At 34.2% G+C, this 15,650-nt stretch overlaps 2 protein-coding genes across 2 annotated transcripts; one reads left to right on the forward strand and one right to left on the reverse strand.

The window, feature by feature from the left end:
- The first annotated feature begins 1,510 nt into the window (after positions 1 to 1,510).
- Positions 1,511 to 2,413, forward strand: LOC120082416 (early nodulin-like protein 6). Its single transcript, XM_039037576.2, has 2 exons — positions 1,511 to 1,836; positions 1,931 to 2,413. Exons 1-2 carry the CDS (start codon positions 1,632 to 1,634, stop codon positions 2,263 to 2,265), a joined length of 540 nt encoding a protein of 179 aa, XP_038893504.1. The 5' UTR covers positions 1,511 to 1,631; the 3' UTR covers positions 2,266 to 2,413.
- A 459-nt stretch (positions 2,414 to 2,872) lies between these two features.
- On the reverse strand, positions 2,873 to 9,486 carry LOC120083592 (DEAD-box ATP-dependent RNA helicase 51-like). Its single transcript, XM_039039412.2, has 12 exons — positions 8,868 to 9,486; positions 7,424 to 7,609; positions 6,579 to 6,764; positions 6,105 to 6,188; positions 5,882 to 5,923; positions 5,667 to 5,738; positions 5,284 to 5,583; positions 4,813 to 4,851; positions 4,583 to 4,687; positions 4,289 to 4,357; positions 4,084 to 4,209; positions 2,873 to 3,374 (listed from the first exon to the last, which is right to left on the reverse strand). The coding sequence occupies exons 1-12, from the start codon at positions 9,327 to 9,329 to the stop codon at positions 3,207 to 3,209; spliced, it is 1,839 nt and encodes a 612-aa protein (XP_038895340.1). The 5' UTR covers positions 9,330 to 9,486; the 3' UTR covers positions 2,873 to 3,206.
- Positions 9,487 to 15,650: the final 6,164 nt, after the last annotated feature.

The following is a 15,650-nucleotide window of genomic DNA, read 5'->3' on the forward strand; positions in this document are numbered from 1 at the left end:
AGTTATTTCTAGGATTAGAGAAACTTAAAATCGAAAGTATGAAAAAAAAAAAAAAAAAAAGAGAGAGAGAGAGAAACGAATGATAAGAAGGAAAGATAAGTTAACGGAAGTGTTAGAGATTGACGGAATTTTGAAGTCAAGAATTAAATTGTTACCCGGACCAAATTATCGTTTTATGAACTAAATTGTTATTTTTATAAAAATTCAGGAAGTTATAGTAATTTTTAACCTTGATTTTATCATTACTTACTGGTTTAAAATTTATATTGATTATTGGTTAAGACATTTTCTCTCAGCTAAAATGTAAATTCATATTCTTTTACTCCCACTTATAGTTAAAACAAAAAAACAAAAAAAAAAAAAAAAGACAAAAACAAAAACTATATTTAGAGAAATTTGTTCAAATTGAAACCTTAAATCCTAATTTCGATTCTTATTCATAACTTATTTAAAGTAAATGTATCAAAATAATACTGTTAACTTAATATTTAGACACTACATGAGTCTAGTTCAGCTAGTCTATAGTTTGTACTTACGACATCAAATTCAATGTTTACTTCCTATTAGAAAAAAAAATTAATACCTCATTTGGTAACCATTTGATTTTGGATTTTTTGTTTTTGAAAATTAAGTCTATAAACATTATTTTTACCTCTAATTTTTTTTCCCATTTGTTATCTATTTTTTACCAATGATTTAGAAAACTAAGTCAAAATTTGAAAACTAAAAATAGTAGTTTTTAAATTATTTTTTTTTATTAAAAAAAATTGGCTAAGAATTCAACCAATATACTTATAAGAAATATATAAATCATTATAAGAAATGCAGAAGAAATAAGTTTAATTTTCAAAACCCTCAAACAAAAAACAAAATAATTACGCTTCCTCTTTAGACATAATTTTTATTTAGAATGAAATAATTTTTACTTTTTTTTTTATACACTTCAAATTTTTGTACTTCTTTTTCTACATTATCAAGAATAAAATAATATAAAACTAATAAAATTACTAATCATTCAAAAATTGTATATTCAATGTCACATCATTTTTTTTTAGTCCACTGGGATTAAATTAATTTAGAGACTATTTAAAAGTATTTTCCAAAACTCAAACATATGTGTTAGGATTAAACTAGAAAAAAATTATCGTAAGGATAATGATTAAGTGCAACATTTTCTTGTTAACAAAGAAAAATATTAAAAAATATATTTTAAAAAAATTATCATATATCATAATTTTATTGGACAATTTCTTGGAAAGCACAAAAGGAATATCCAAAATTTTCTTTTATCGTAATAGAAAACAATTACAAATCATGGTAAGAAATGCGGATAATTTATACTCCAAATTTTTTTTGAAAGCCTTATAATGTTTGAAATATTTTTGTTTTGCTTATAAAATATTACCGCCGTTATAACTCAACAAAAAAAAATAATAATAATAAAGGAGAAAGCCATTTATAGCAATTCAAAGGGAATCCCTTTCTTCACGCTGACCGCCAAAATCTCTTCACTTGCTCCACTTCTCTCTTCTTCCAACTAACTCATTCCTTCATTTCTCTCTATTTAACCCTTTTTCATCCTTTCAATTCTCAAAATTCCCCAATTTTCCCTTCATTTAATTCACAACACCATGTCTTTTCTCCTCTGTTCTTCTCCCTTCAAACCTCTCCCATTTGCTTTCTTCTTCCTCTTTCTCTCCTTCCATTTCTTCTCTGCAATTAGCATCGATTTCCTCGTCGGCGATGAAGATGGATGGGCTGTCCCTAAACCAAAAGAAGCTGACAAATACAACAAATGGGCTTCTCACAACAGATTCAATATTGATGACACTGTCCGTAAGTACCCAATTTTGCCAAAAGAAAAAAAAAAGGATTGTTTTTTCCAATACCCATCTGAAAATTTTGTTAATTTGATTGATGGTTGTGTTAGATTTCAAGTACGAGAAAGATTCAGTGATGATGGTTACAGAGGAAGAGTACAAACAGTGTGGTTCTTCAAAACCTCTGTTTTTTGAGAACAATGGAGATAGTGTTGTAAAGCTTGACAGAGCAGGTTTGTTTTATTTTATTAGTGGAGTTTCAGGGCATTGTCAGAAAGGCCAAAGAATGATAATCAAAGTGTTGGAACCTTTGAATCCTCCTCAGCCACCCACTGCTCCACCACATAGCAAGAATGCTGCTGAAGATTCTAATTTGGTCTCTGTTTCATCTTCAATCTTGGGAATGTTCTTGATGTTGTTCTTTGCTCTGTTTCCGTCCATTTGAACAGGGTGTTTTAGGAAAGATTCCTTGGAGTAGGGTTTTAGGGGAAGGGATTGATTCATTCATTTATTTGGATTTTGTTTTTAATGTTCTTATCTTTTTTTCAGTGTTATGAATGAATTGTTTATTCTGCTCTGATTGTAGTTCAGGAAGTTTGGAGATGGTTAAATATGTTATTAATAACAAAATTACAAAGAAACAAGATATAGGTTGAAATTCTTCTATGTGATGGCTATAAGTTAGTTGATTGACAGTGATAGTTTAGGGTTTAATTATTTATGAAATAATTTTAGTACAGTCCAACTGCATCTCTTATTAACCGGTGTCAATTTTTTTGACTGATTAAAAAAATATATTTTATTGAAATGTCTGAACATAAACGTAAATAATTATTATATTTAACATTAATGACATTTTATACTTATATTTACATTATTTATATTATATTTATATGTTAAATAAGCAATAAGATAGGTAATCCAAGCAAAATTTAAAATGTCGAAGACAATAAATAGAAAAGGTTGTTTCAATTATGCAAAATTGTGATACTGAAAAAATATCCAATATTTCAGAAAAAATTATAAAAACAAAAAAACCTGGAAGGTAAAAATGGTAGTAGATAAATGCTCTTAATATATATATTATAATTGTTTATTTTTTCGTGTTTAATAAATTTTTTAAAACTAAAATATCAATTCACTCTCTTATTTCGACCTCAATCCTTGAAAATGTAAAAATTCCAGAAATTTACATCACAGTGTAATTTAATAAGTGGCTGTCATTAAAAAAATTTCCTAGGGTATAAATATTAGGATACAAAATCACATCTGGTTACCAGACTATTGTAGGAACATCAGGAAATAAATGTAAAAATTTCCTGAACTATGAAATTTGAACAAAAGTAAAATATTGATGGAGGGGTTTGTTGAGTAACAGCAGTCGAGCTAGTATCTTACAAATTGCCTCTCATCTCCTTCATTCTTCCTCTTACTGAACCTGTTGTTGCTGCTCCCTTCTACTTTACGCGTTTTCTTCCTGAATTTTGAGGCACTGCTGTCAATATTAAGGTTCACCTTTGGAGGGTTGGAAAAGCAGAATGAAGCAGCAACACCCTGTTCACATACACATACCAGTCAGAATATAGAAAGCTTCCTCTTCCTCTTATCTCTCATCGAGATCTTCTAGCAGAAAACTTCAAGATGTGATAAAATACACTCAAGGCATGTTTGGGAGTGATTTTAAAATGTGAAACATATTTTTTATTATTCAAAATTGATTTCGATGGAATGAAAATTGCATTTTTTTTATATCAATGAGTGTCCAAGCCAACTTACGCACACCTCAACTAATCTCACGGGACAACTCACCTGATCCTACAACATTTGGACGTCAAGGAAACTCGTAAGGATATTAAATCCTAGGTAGGTGACCACAATTGATCGATTCCATGACCTAGCCCTTTATCAAAGGAATGTTCCCTTATTTACCATTAGGTGTCATGATGGTTAAATGAAAATTGCATTTAAAAGTGTAAAATAAAATATTAAATTAATTTCGAACCACTAAAAGCATGTTTCGACGTGATTTTAAACATGAAAAAAGCGATGTTGATAATTTCAAAATCAATTCCGAGGATGCACTCATTTTCATATGAACAAAAACTTATTTATTTGAACAACAGGTATCCACCATATTTTAGTTAGTGAAGCCCTTCTCCCTTTGATTTTAGAAGAAAATGACGTACCATAGGCGAATTATCTTGATAAGCATGCATGCTGAGATTTATATATATGGGTTAGATGAGAAAAAATTAGTCAGTACCTGAAGATCAAGACGATGGACATTGAAAATATCTTTCATCGAATGTGAATTGTAAGCTAATAAATAGGATCTGTAAGCATCCTTAGCCGACTGGTTCAAATAATAATTGCTGCCAACCAGCTTCTCCTGCATCATTCAAAAGAGTCCAGGATTAGAACCAATGGATGAGTAATATTGGATGTACTCGAGAGGACAAGGGAATTACTAGATGAGATTGCACGTTGGCCAGTTTCTTATCACTGAACTCGTACTCTTTCACGGGAACTTTTGCTGCCTGCCAATAGAACATGAACCACACTCGAACTATTAAAAGGGCAGAACACTAGTGAAACTATATATGTTAATCTCTCCTATGCAAACAAGCTCCTATATACAATTAGGTTCAGTTAACTGCAACGGCGATGCTTGACATTAGCAAAATGTATGAAAGTCTGAGCTTCGCCTCTAATACTACTTAAAACAAATAATTCAATATGGATTTTTAGGGAAAATACCAAACCTTTAGATAGCTAAGAAATTGAAGCTCTTCAGGAATCAAGAAAAGCAGGGCATTTCCTTTGCTACCTTCCCCTCGAGCTGTTCGACCAACTCTATGAATATATTCCTAAAATCAATAATTTCACACAACGTTTAACTCAATCAGTATAAGAATGACCTATTTGACAAATATAGTATAGGAATTACAAGGATACTAAATGAGACGTGACATAATTAAGGAGTAAGAGGCACCTTGGGTTCATCTGGAGGATCGTACTGCACAATCCAATCCTGAGATATAGAAATGAGCATGGCGAATCAATGATATATACATATTAAGATAAATGGCTTAAGAAATGTAAAACCATTATTATCAGTTAACTCGGTAATTTTAATAAGCATTTTTCAGAGGCCAGTCCACAATGAAAGTAGATACGAGATGTCAACTATGAAGTAAATACAAATGCTATCAGTTATGTTCTATAGTCATTGAAAATTTCGAACAATTTTAGTACTTCGCTTCCTCATCCTTCCAAAGTTTATGCTCACAGAATTGATCTCTTTTAATGAATCCAGACAGAGTATTAGGGGACACACTTCCACCCTCAAAGAACTCAAAGGTGAAAAGGAGCCCCACATCCCAAATCCCAAATCCCAAACGAACACTACAAGTATGCTCGCACATGGATAATAAATCAAAGGATAAAAAAGAAGATAACATACAACTGCGGGTATGTCAAGTCCTCGTGCAGCAACATCAGTACATAGTAGGATCCCAGTCTCAGCCTTGATGAAGGAAAAGAAGGTAGAAGTTCTCTTCTGCTGCTTTTGCTTTCCATGGATATCCATGCAGTCGACCTTAATGTATCTAAGAAGGTCCGCATGGAATTTTACAGAGTTACAAGATGAGAAGAAGACCATTACTTTCTTAGATAAATTTCTCTTCAAGAAGGAATATAGAAGAATGAATCTTTTAGAACTGGGCACAACACAATAACCTTGTTGCAACCCCTCATTGGTGACCTACAACGACGCATCCAATTCAATCAATCAGAAGCAAGGACTTCATATTAAATTAACATATATGCAACAGTAGATTATTTTACCTTTGTTCTTCCATCATCCACATCAATATAAATAGGAGTTGACTGAAACGACAAGCGAACAAGATCTTCAACCTGTTTTTTTTTTTTTTTTGGGAGATCGGAGGGGATGGAGAGACCAAAATCAATCCAAATGGACAAAGAAATAGAAGTTCATATGGTACAAAAGAAGAAAAACCAAGGAGAGAAAGTATAAAAGTTGAATGTAATGCACAAACCTTTTGTGTTTGGGTTGCTGAGAACAAAGCAGTCTGCCTATTCTGCAAATAATATGCAAATTGAAATACCAACAGATTACAGTATTGCACGAGGAAAAGAATGATACCCACCATAATAATAACAACGACGAAAATAGTGATAGTGCAATTTTTAATAATTAAGACTAGTCTCGAAAAAGCTCAATAATCATATTGAAAAAGGCATACAACAATGGTCAATTACCTTTGGTAGAAGCTTTATAATTTGTTTCATTTCCTCCTCAAAATTGGTTTCCAATATCCTGTCTGCTTCATCAATTATGAGGCACTGCAAAAGACATTTAGACAGAATGTTCTTGCGCATTATAAGATTGAAGATTACATACAGGAAATTACCAACATAATTCAATGAGTTACTCAAGTGCAAATCTAAGACACCGAGAATAGGAAATGAAAATTTGAAATTTCTTAGAGGTGATAAAAACCAACTTAATTAATATATAAGCCTATTATCAGTGAAATAGTTTCTTATCCAAAAAACTGAGACTGGAAAAAAAAAACAGAGAACATGAGGCAGACCTCATGCTGGCAGGAATGAGTTCATAGTGCAAGTCACTTGCAACAAATTTTCAAAAGTCCAGTCTTTACTTAGCACTGACAAAAATATTTTCCAACATATATCAATAATGGCAAGAAAATGGAAAGTAGGCCGCATTACCTTCAAATTTTTAAACACAAAATTCTTGGTATGCTGAAGATGGTCAAGAAGTCGACCAGGGGTTGCTATTAATAGATTGACCCCCTTTGTAATACGATCAGCCTCAGCTTGTCGGCTAGAACCACCAGTAACAAGGCCAAGTGTCTGTGAATGATATTTGAGAAGCTCTTTTGCCACTTCATGTGTCTGAATTATTAAAAATGGCCAGTCAGTAATAATATCAACAGAGCTGAGATGGAAGGAAGGTTGAAGAAAAGAAATGTTCTTAGTGATCTAGCCCTATTATAGCAACGAAGTTCGTAGTATTCTTCTAAAAATTTTGTTTTTGTTGGGTTGCTTTATTGATAAAGCTTAAAGGGAGATTTTTATTCTCTTGGAAATTTTCGATCATGAAAGAAGTTCTTACTTCATTTTTAAAAAAATATATAATTGTTGAAGTCAGATCTAGGGAGTGAGTCCAAGTTGGTTTCATAATTACTTTGTATCAATCATAATGGGTTGACCTAGTGATAAATAAGGGAACATTCCGAGGTCATGGGTTTAATCCATAGTGGCCACCTATTTAGAATTTAATCTCCTACCAGTTTTCTTGACATCCAAATGTTGTAGGGTCAAGCAGATTGTCCCATGAGATCAATCGAGGTGCGCGTAAGGTGGCCCGAACTCTCACGAATATTAAAAGAAAAAAAAAACTTTGTATCTTTGTAATTACAATTCCTTTTTCATTAATACAAATTGAAGCATTTTTTGAAAAATTCGTAAGCTCCTTTGGCATCAATATGAGGAGTCATCAAGAACTAAATTATTATAAGAGAAATGCAGGTTAGGGGGGAAATTCGACCAACCTGCATTGCAAGCTCCCGTGTTGGGCAAATCACAATAACACCAGTTCCATTACGAGGAGTAAAGCAGATGTGATGTAGCAACTCCACAGCTGGTATAAGGAAGGCAAGAGTTTTCCCAGATCCAGTCCTTGCGGCTCCAAGAATATCCTTCCCAACCAGAGAAGGTGGAATAGCTTTGGCTTGAATCTACATTCATAATGTCAGGAAAATTTAAAAATATGCAAGTCCATGTATTAAGTTAGACTCAAATCCCATACACCATTTGTTGTAGGAAAAAAAAAAAAACAAACAAACAAAAACAAAATCTGTGCAAGATTCATTAAAATAACTCCAACCCATATTCGAGTGTTCAGCTTACCCCATTAAAAACTATTTATAGTTAATATCAAGGTTAATCAAAGCTTTTTTTTTTTTTTAATTTGGATAAGAAACAATTTTACTGATGAATGAAATATCCAAAGAGCTACAAAGGAGATATAGAAAACCCATAATAGGGATTACAAAAGATTTCTCCAATTAGCAACGAGGATATTTAAGCCATGATTAGTAAAGGGCTCAATATTTTTACACCAAAAAAAAGCACTGGAAATGGAAAGATCGAGCACTTCCTTAGATGATCCTTCCGTGTCCTTAAAAATCCTAGTGTTTCGTTCATCCCAAATCTTCCATAAAACAGCACAAACAATGTTCTCCTATAGAAATTTTTTGATGCCTTGAAGGGGTGTTCAATAATCAGCATTCTGATCCAATCGATTGAGCCTAAGAAGGAGCAATATTCCAGATATGAACAGCAAATTGGCAATGGAAGAAAATGTGCCTTTGTGATTCACTGTCTTTTCAAAAAAGACAGCACCACGAGGGAGAAATCTGGAACCATGGACAACGTTTCTGAAGTCTATCCATTGCCGATGGGCAGTCTCCCATATGAGGAACTTGATTCGCCTGAGGCAACGTGATTTCCACAAATGTATAAAGATGTTTTTAAATGGGGGGGAAGCCGGTCTTAATCAATTGAATACCATTAGTCACGCGCTGAAATTTTTTCCTGCATTCCCATTCACGACCTCAAAATATAATACTTGCGACTTGCGTACTTCAACTCCAAGTTCAAATCAAATAGTTATTAGTAGAAGTCTTACCTATAATTGAAATTGAGTTCAATCCCTACATGGGCCTTAACGACGTAAGCAACTGAACAAGAGAGGAAACCCCAAAAAGTAGATTGTGTATAAAATTAAAAATTCTCAAATATTAGACCATTTTTTTTTATGAGAATAAGCACTTTCTTGAACAAAAAAATAAGGAATACAAGGCATACAAGGCATACAAAAAAGATCCACCCACAAAAAGGAGGAGCACCCTATAAAAAGAACTCCAACTATGCAAAATAACACCTATAGAATCATGAATATTAGACAATCAACCGCTTAATAAGAAATCTAACCTGAGTCATATGCTCAAATCCCATGTCTTTAATCGCCCGGAGAGTTTTCTCCGACAGGTCAAGCGAATCAAACGAAACAGTAGTCATAATCCCTGATCCACCAGTTTTAACCTTCTTTTCCTCGTTCTCTTTCTCCTCATCGTTCTCAACTTTCCCTTCCATGCCATCCTCACCCTCCTCACCATCATCATTTTCGTGTCCTTCCTCCTCCAACTCGCCCTTCGTCTTTGTTTTCGTCTTCCTCTTCTTCTTCCTCTTCTCGTCTTTTTTCACTTTCTCCTCTGAAATATTTCCTTCAGCATCTCCTTCCCCTTCTTCTTCTTCACCTTTCACTGGATTTTGAAGTTCCGATTCTTCGGCACCCGTTGAAGGAAGATTTTTCTTGGGTCTCTTCCTCTTGCGCCTTTTGTTCATTGCCTCTACCTCTGATGAGGAGGGAACTTTCTCCTCCGGTACAACCATGGCATTGACTTCAAAGTGATGATTTTTGCTAGAATTTCGAACTGATAATGAAAGAGAAGAAGCTGACACCTTGCTTAAGCTGCTCTGGTTTTCTAGGGTTTATCAGCTAAAACCTCAGCCACCAGAGTTTCAGAAAATACCACGAACTTGAACGACCTCCCTAACCGAGACCGAGTCGAGTTAAACGTTCACGTTTGGGCCGACAAACTCGGCCCGTTAGAGAAAATTATGGGCTCTCTGGGCCTCGACTCGGTCGGATCGTCATTACAGAATTTTCAGTACAATTACAAATTTACAACTAATTATCATAGATGCTCTCTTTTTCTTTTTCTTTTTGAATTATACTATGAATAAATTCTAATTATTATCATTTCAACAATTATTGTCATTTCACCGAGAATACTGATAATTTCGAAATGCGAAGTGACTTCTTTTAATGAGTGGCTTCCCAAATCATCAATACATATATATATGGGGATTTAAAAAAAAAAAAAAAACTACTTACCTAGTAAAATTTAATTTTATTTGATAGAGGTCAACAGAAGTTTATTATTATCTATCAATAATGGAAACTGATAGAAGTTCATTGATACTAAGTGATAGAGCTAATAGAAGTCTATATTTTTTTACTATTTTTATAAATAGTTTGACATTTTTTCTAGAAAATTTTCTCATATATATATAGTGAATTTATATTGATGAAAGATGTCTTAGGCTTCGTTTGAGGTTGTTGTAACTTTTAAAATAATTGTTGTCAACTTTGCTTTAAAGATAATTAGCTTGAAAATTAAGTAAATTTGTGTTTGGTAAATTTCGATTTTGAAAATGAAAAAGTGTTGGTAAATAAATACTAAATTCTTGCTTAATTGTAATGACAAAGTAAGATATTATTATTCTAAACACTTTTACAATACTTTAATAAATATTTATTTTGTATAATAAAGTATTAGGAGAAACCATTATTATAATATATAATATCTAACCAAATGTTTTTCAATTATAATAATATATATATAATAAGAAAATAAAAGTTCATTAGGTAAATCTTGTTATCATCGAGTTTGTAACAATATAATCTCTTAATTTTAAATTTATGAATGCAAAAATAATAATATTATTGTGATCCACTATGAGAATTTTGAAGTACTTCTCTATTTTTTATTGAAATAATAATTATGAACATTCCAATTTTTCTCAACATGTGGGTCACTTTTATCATTTTTTTTTATATATTTATGTAATATTGCATATAGACCTCTCCCGATTTTTGTTTTTTTTATATTTTTTTCTATACTTTAAAAATCCTAGCATGATACAAAATTAATTATACATTTGAAAATACTAAAAATAAATAAAAGAGCAGTAATTTATAAAGTAACGAAAGTTGAAGTTGAAGATTACCTGCATACAACCAAAGTTTATTAATGGAGGCATATTTTTAAGAGGATAAAATTTACAGTTTTACAGTTAGTTAATGGAGGCTGCAGATTTTTAGAAAATCCATTCTAGAAAGCTACTAATTACCATATTTTGCTCATACAAGTAAATAAAAAAAATGATTTTTTACAAAACTAATATACAATCAATTTTAGGAAAATTCTTATAAATAGAAAAATCCCAAAAATATTCATACTTTATAGCAAAAATTAAAGTACTTTTGAAACATTTTACTATAAAGTGTAAATATTTTTTATATTTAAAAAGGCTCCTCAGTTTTATCAAACACTTAAAACGATTAGAATTACTTCAAAATCACTTTTACAATCCAAACTTAATCCCAAACGGACTCTTAAGAACAAGAGATACATTAAATTACTGTGATTTTTAAACTACATTAATAAAATTTATATATGAAAAAATATGCATTTAGAATGTGTGTAGGGTGTCATGGTCATGCTTGTCCAATGCGTATTGCCCATGGCCGCATGTCCGCCTCCACCCCTTTTTACCGCTTTCATTCTATCTATTTCCTTTTGCTAGATAGTTTACTTTCTATGTACTTTTCTTAGTGTATGACCGCTCGCCCATTTCCATATGCAAGGGTGGGGGATGTGTTTTTGTTCAGAATGCACTATATGGGGGTAAGACTAATCATCATATCCTTATAATAGTGAGTTGTATGCTATAAAACCGTATTGTTGCTTATGGCTCTTTAGCTATATGACTAATTTTCATTGCTTAATCATGCTTTCAAATATTTGTGAAAACCTTTTCCTTTAAACCCGTTTTCTAAAACATTTTTTCAAGAACGGGGGTGGAGGTTGTTAGAAACGCCGGTTATGCTATCGACTAATCGGATTTGGATTGGTTGACTTGTTCAAGGGTGAGAACAAGTGCCGCACAATTGCCTCGAGACCCTTACGAGGGTGCGATTATGATAGTTGGTATCAGAGCCAAGTCGACTCGTGGAGTTGAAAAATTGTGTTCATGTCTTCTACGAAATAGTTGGGCAAGTCTCATGTTGGCTGGTTGGTCGAGATAAAAGAACAAATGCTCTATCTAATAGAAGTTCCTGATCAAGTTCGGTTCCTAGAAGCTCGGTTAAAAGAAGTCTCTGACAAGATCGATGAAATTGACGCAGTGGCTGGCCGCTTAGACAGGATGGTTGTCAGGGACTTGTTGAAAAGGGTTGAGACCCTAGAGGCAAAAGCTATGAGAACTGGTACTTTCGAGCGAGGGGATGGCTTGTCGAGCTCCGTTGGCTCTATGGAAGAGCCTGTCAAAAAACTAGACAGCTCACAAAAAGTGATAATTCAGATGATGACTGAGTTATCCAAAGACTTTCGAGCAACCCTCAATGTCATCCGGGTAGAGATTGCGGACATCAGTGTAAAAGTTAACCTCACCATGAGAGCGGTGGGAAATCAAGCCCCAGCTGGGGGCAACTAATTCAACAGGGTAAAAGTACCCGAGCCTAAGCCCTTCTGTGGGGCTCATGACGCGAAAGCGTTAAAAAATTTTATCTTTGATATGGAGCAGTATTTCAGAGCTACGAACACAATGACTGAAAAGTCAAGGATCACATTAGCGATGATTTATCTAGTGGAGGATGCTAAGTTATGGTGGAGGTCCCGTTTCATGGACATCTAAGAGGGTTGGTGCATGATCACCACGTGGGAGAGACTGAAAAAAGAGTTACGTTCTCAGTTATTCCCCGTGAATGTTGAAATTTTGGCAAGACGTAAGCTATGAGAATTGAAACATAATGGCAATATTAGGGACTATGTGAAACAATTTTTTGGGTTGATGTTGGACATAAGAGATATGTCCCCAAAAACATAAAGTTTTTATTCTGTCGAAGGTCTAAAATTGTAAGCAAAAACAATATTGTATGAACAGAAAGTATAGGATCTTCCAGCTACGTATGCAGTGGTCGAACGATTGTTCGACTTAACTGATGTATCTCAAAAGACGAGGCAACACTCGAGATCCCCTAATAGAGGGAGAAAGACCAATGGTTCGAGCTCATTGAGAAATAGTGGGGAAGACAGACACTAGTAGGGATGACAAACCATTTCAACAGAAAGACTGGAAACAAGGTGGGGGCAAAATTAGCAAAAATTTTATCGGCCCATATCCTGTTGTATATGTAAGGGGCAACACAAAAAGAGTGATATCAGAAACGAGCAGCCTTTAACGCTTTTCAAGCCTCATTAGCCTTAGACCCGAAAGGCAAAGCTGTTCAGGTAGAGGATGAGAATATACAAGCAGAGGAAGATGAAGCCCTACAAGTTAGGGCCCTAAGATTTTTAGCTGCCCTCCAAAAGAATATTGAAGAAACGAAGGAACCCAAAAAAAGGTAGACTAATGTATGTAGATGCTTTGGTTAACTATAGATCGACCAAGAGTATCATTATTGACTCGGGAGCAACCCATAATTTTATGTCTGAAACATAAGCTAGACGGTTGAACCTCCGTTGGGAAGAAGGCACAGGTAAAATGAAAGTAGTGAACTCTACGGCCTTGCCTATTAAAAGAATGGTAAAGAGAATAGTTGTAAAGTTGGGGGATTGGAGTGGCCCGATTTCATGATCGTTAAAATTGACGACTTTGATATGGTGTTGGGGATGGTATTCTTGCCTGAGAACAAGGTAATATCGATACCCCTTGCCAAATGCTTAGTGACCATAGGGTCTACACCCACAATTGTGCATGCCGGGATCAAACAACCAAATGGGATAAAGATGATCTTGACCCTCCAATTGGAGAAGGACCTCACCCATGAGTCAGTTGGAACTACAGAAGAGAAAGCCCCTCATGACATTCTAGGTTATCTTGGAAAAGTGTCGTGTTTTCGAGCCGGACAATTTACACAAGTCCCTGCTTCCAAAGGGGAGGAGAGGAAAGCCCGGACGCCGAGATTTCCTACTAGGGGACAAAGTTCAGGTAAGATTATGCCTAAGTCAGTTTCGATGTTGAGGCCAAAGAGAACGTCGTCTTGTGAGCTGCTATAAAGGACCAGTGGAAGTCATTAAAAAGGTTGGGAGATCCTCTTATCGGGTGCAATTACCATCGTGGATGGAGATTCACCCTGTCATCCACGTAAGTAGATTGAAACCCTATCACCCCTACTCTGTCGATGAGTGATGTAAGGCGGTGACCGCCTTCCTGCTATGATGAAGAGAACGACAGAGGAAGAAGTCAATGAGAGACTTGATGGAATAAGTGACAGAATTGGAAGACCAGGACCAGGTTTGGAAGAGTTCCCGAAGAGGTGGAAAAGCCTCCAAGACAGAGAAGTTTGTTGGGAACACACAGAAGACCTCAAAGGAACTCTAAAACTAGAGAACCAGTGAGCAAAAGCGGATCGTTCCAAACTCCATTGAGAAAGAACACATACATTTACAGTCTAATAGAAACAATTATGCATAAAGACTAAATTATAGCATGCTTCTTAAAGAACAAACAAAGGAATCAAGTACAATACCTTTTAAGAACTCTTTCTTCACGTATTTCCCTCGATCAAACTTGAATGCGTCCAAACAACACAAATGCAACAAGCAATTCAGTAAACAGCACGAACTGGAAAAACCTCGATCACAATCGAGTACAACTCGATCATCGACCCTCGAACATAACTCGACACCACCACGAGGCTACTTTGGTATTCTTGATGTGAGAATCTAGAAGTTGTGGGCTCTGTATTTTAGATAGAGGGATGGAGGAATAAACGATTGAGTATGTGACAGAGGAAGGAATTCTATCGTATAGACTTAATACTCGATCGTGTAGCAACGAGTAACTATCATATAATAAACTTGATACTTGATCGTTTAGGCTCTGAAGTTATCGTTTATAAAACTAGTTTTTACTCGATAGTGTTTTTATGAGATGATACGACTGAATTAATTTGGAAAACAATTTTTCCTTTTTATCTCACAGTTACTATAAAACCACAAATAATCTCTCACTCAAGTCGGTTATAGAGAAAAAGAATTATTAATTATCATATAATTAATAAATTATAAATAAATACAATAATCAACTTATCATATTATATTTATAACCTATAGTTTTAATATTGCATCATATGAAATATATAAATCATAGTTCTTTTTCCATTTTATGGTATTTAATATAAATCGTATTTATATTAATTCCTCCAATCAAATAATGTATCAAATACATCGTATATAATTGAATCAATTTAATTATATCATATATAATTAAATTTTCTCTTGTTAATTTGAATACTTCAAACTAACCCAAAATATAATTCTCAACTTGAACCCATTGAGCTACCAAGGGGACCTTATAGACCTGTAGCTTGAAGCTCCAACGGTATGTGAATAACTGATTAAACTCTTTAATCACGATATCCACCATCTGTTAACTATCGAGCATTCCACTAAAGACCGACAGTAGCACTCCTCGCACTATAGATATATTTGTGTCCATTGGATATAACCAATCAATAGTGCGATGACCCTTCACAAATTGCTCGTAAGTACAACTAGGCCAATTTACTGTTTTTCTCCTGTAGTTACATTTAATTTCTTAAGTACCACTTATTTCTCTAATGAACAATAAGTCATAGTCCCACTAGGACTGAGTCCTCTCTTCCCAAGAGAGGGTGTGACCACTATGTTCAAGACTCGAAATTAGCCCTTAAAGGAGCAATTTATCTACTTACCCCTACTTCGGGGAAGGAGTGAATTCCGTCTTGTGTAGTTGAGTTCCCAGCTCCCCAATCAGACGAATCCCCAAAATGGTAGGCTTGTTGAGTTGAGAATCTGGCCACTCTCACCCATACAAATCAAAAGACCGCCCTCATAGGCAAGAGTTCCCAACTCATTAAAGATTCAAGTCATGTCACATATG

This window comes from Benincasa hispida, chromosome 8 (assembly GCF_027475165.1).
Source record: "Benincasa hispida cultivar pf3 chromosome 8, pf3_genome.v1.1, whole genome shotgun sequence".
NCBI lineage: Eukaryota > Viridiplantae > Streptophyta > Magnoliopsida > Cucurbitales > Cucurbitaceae > Benincasa > Benincasa hispida.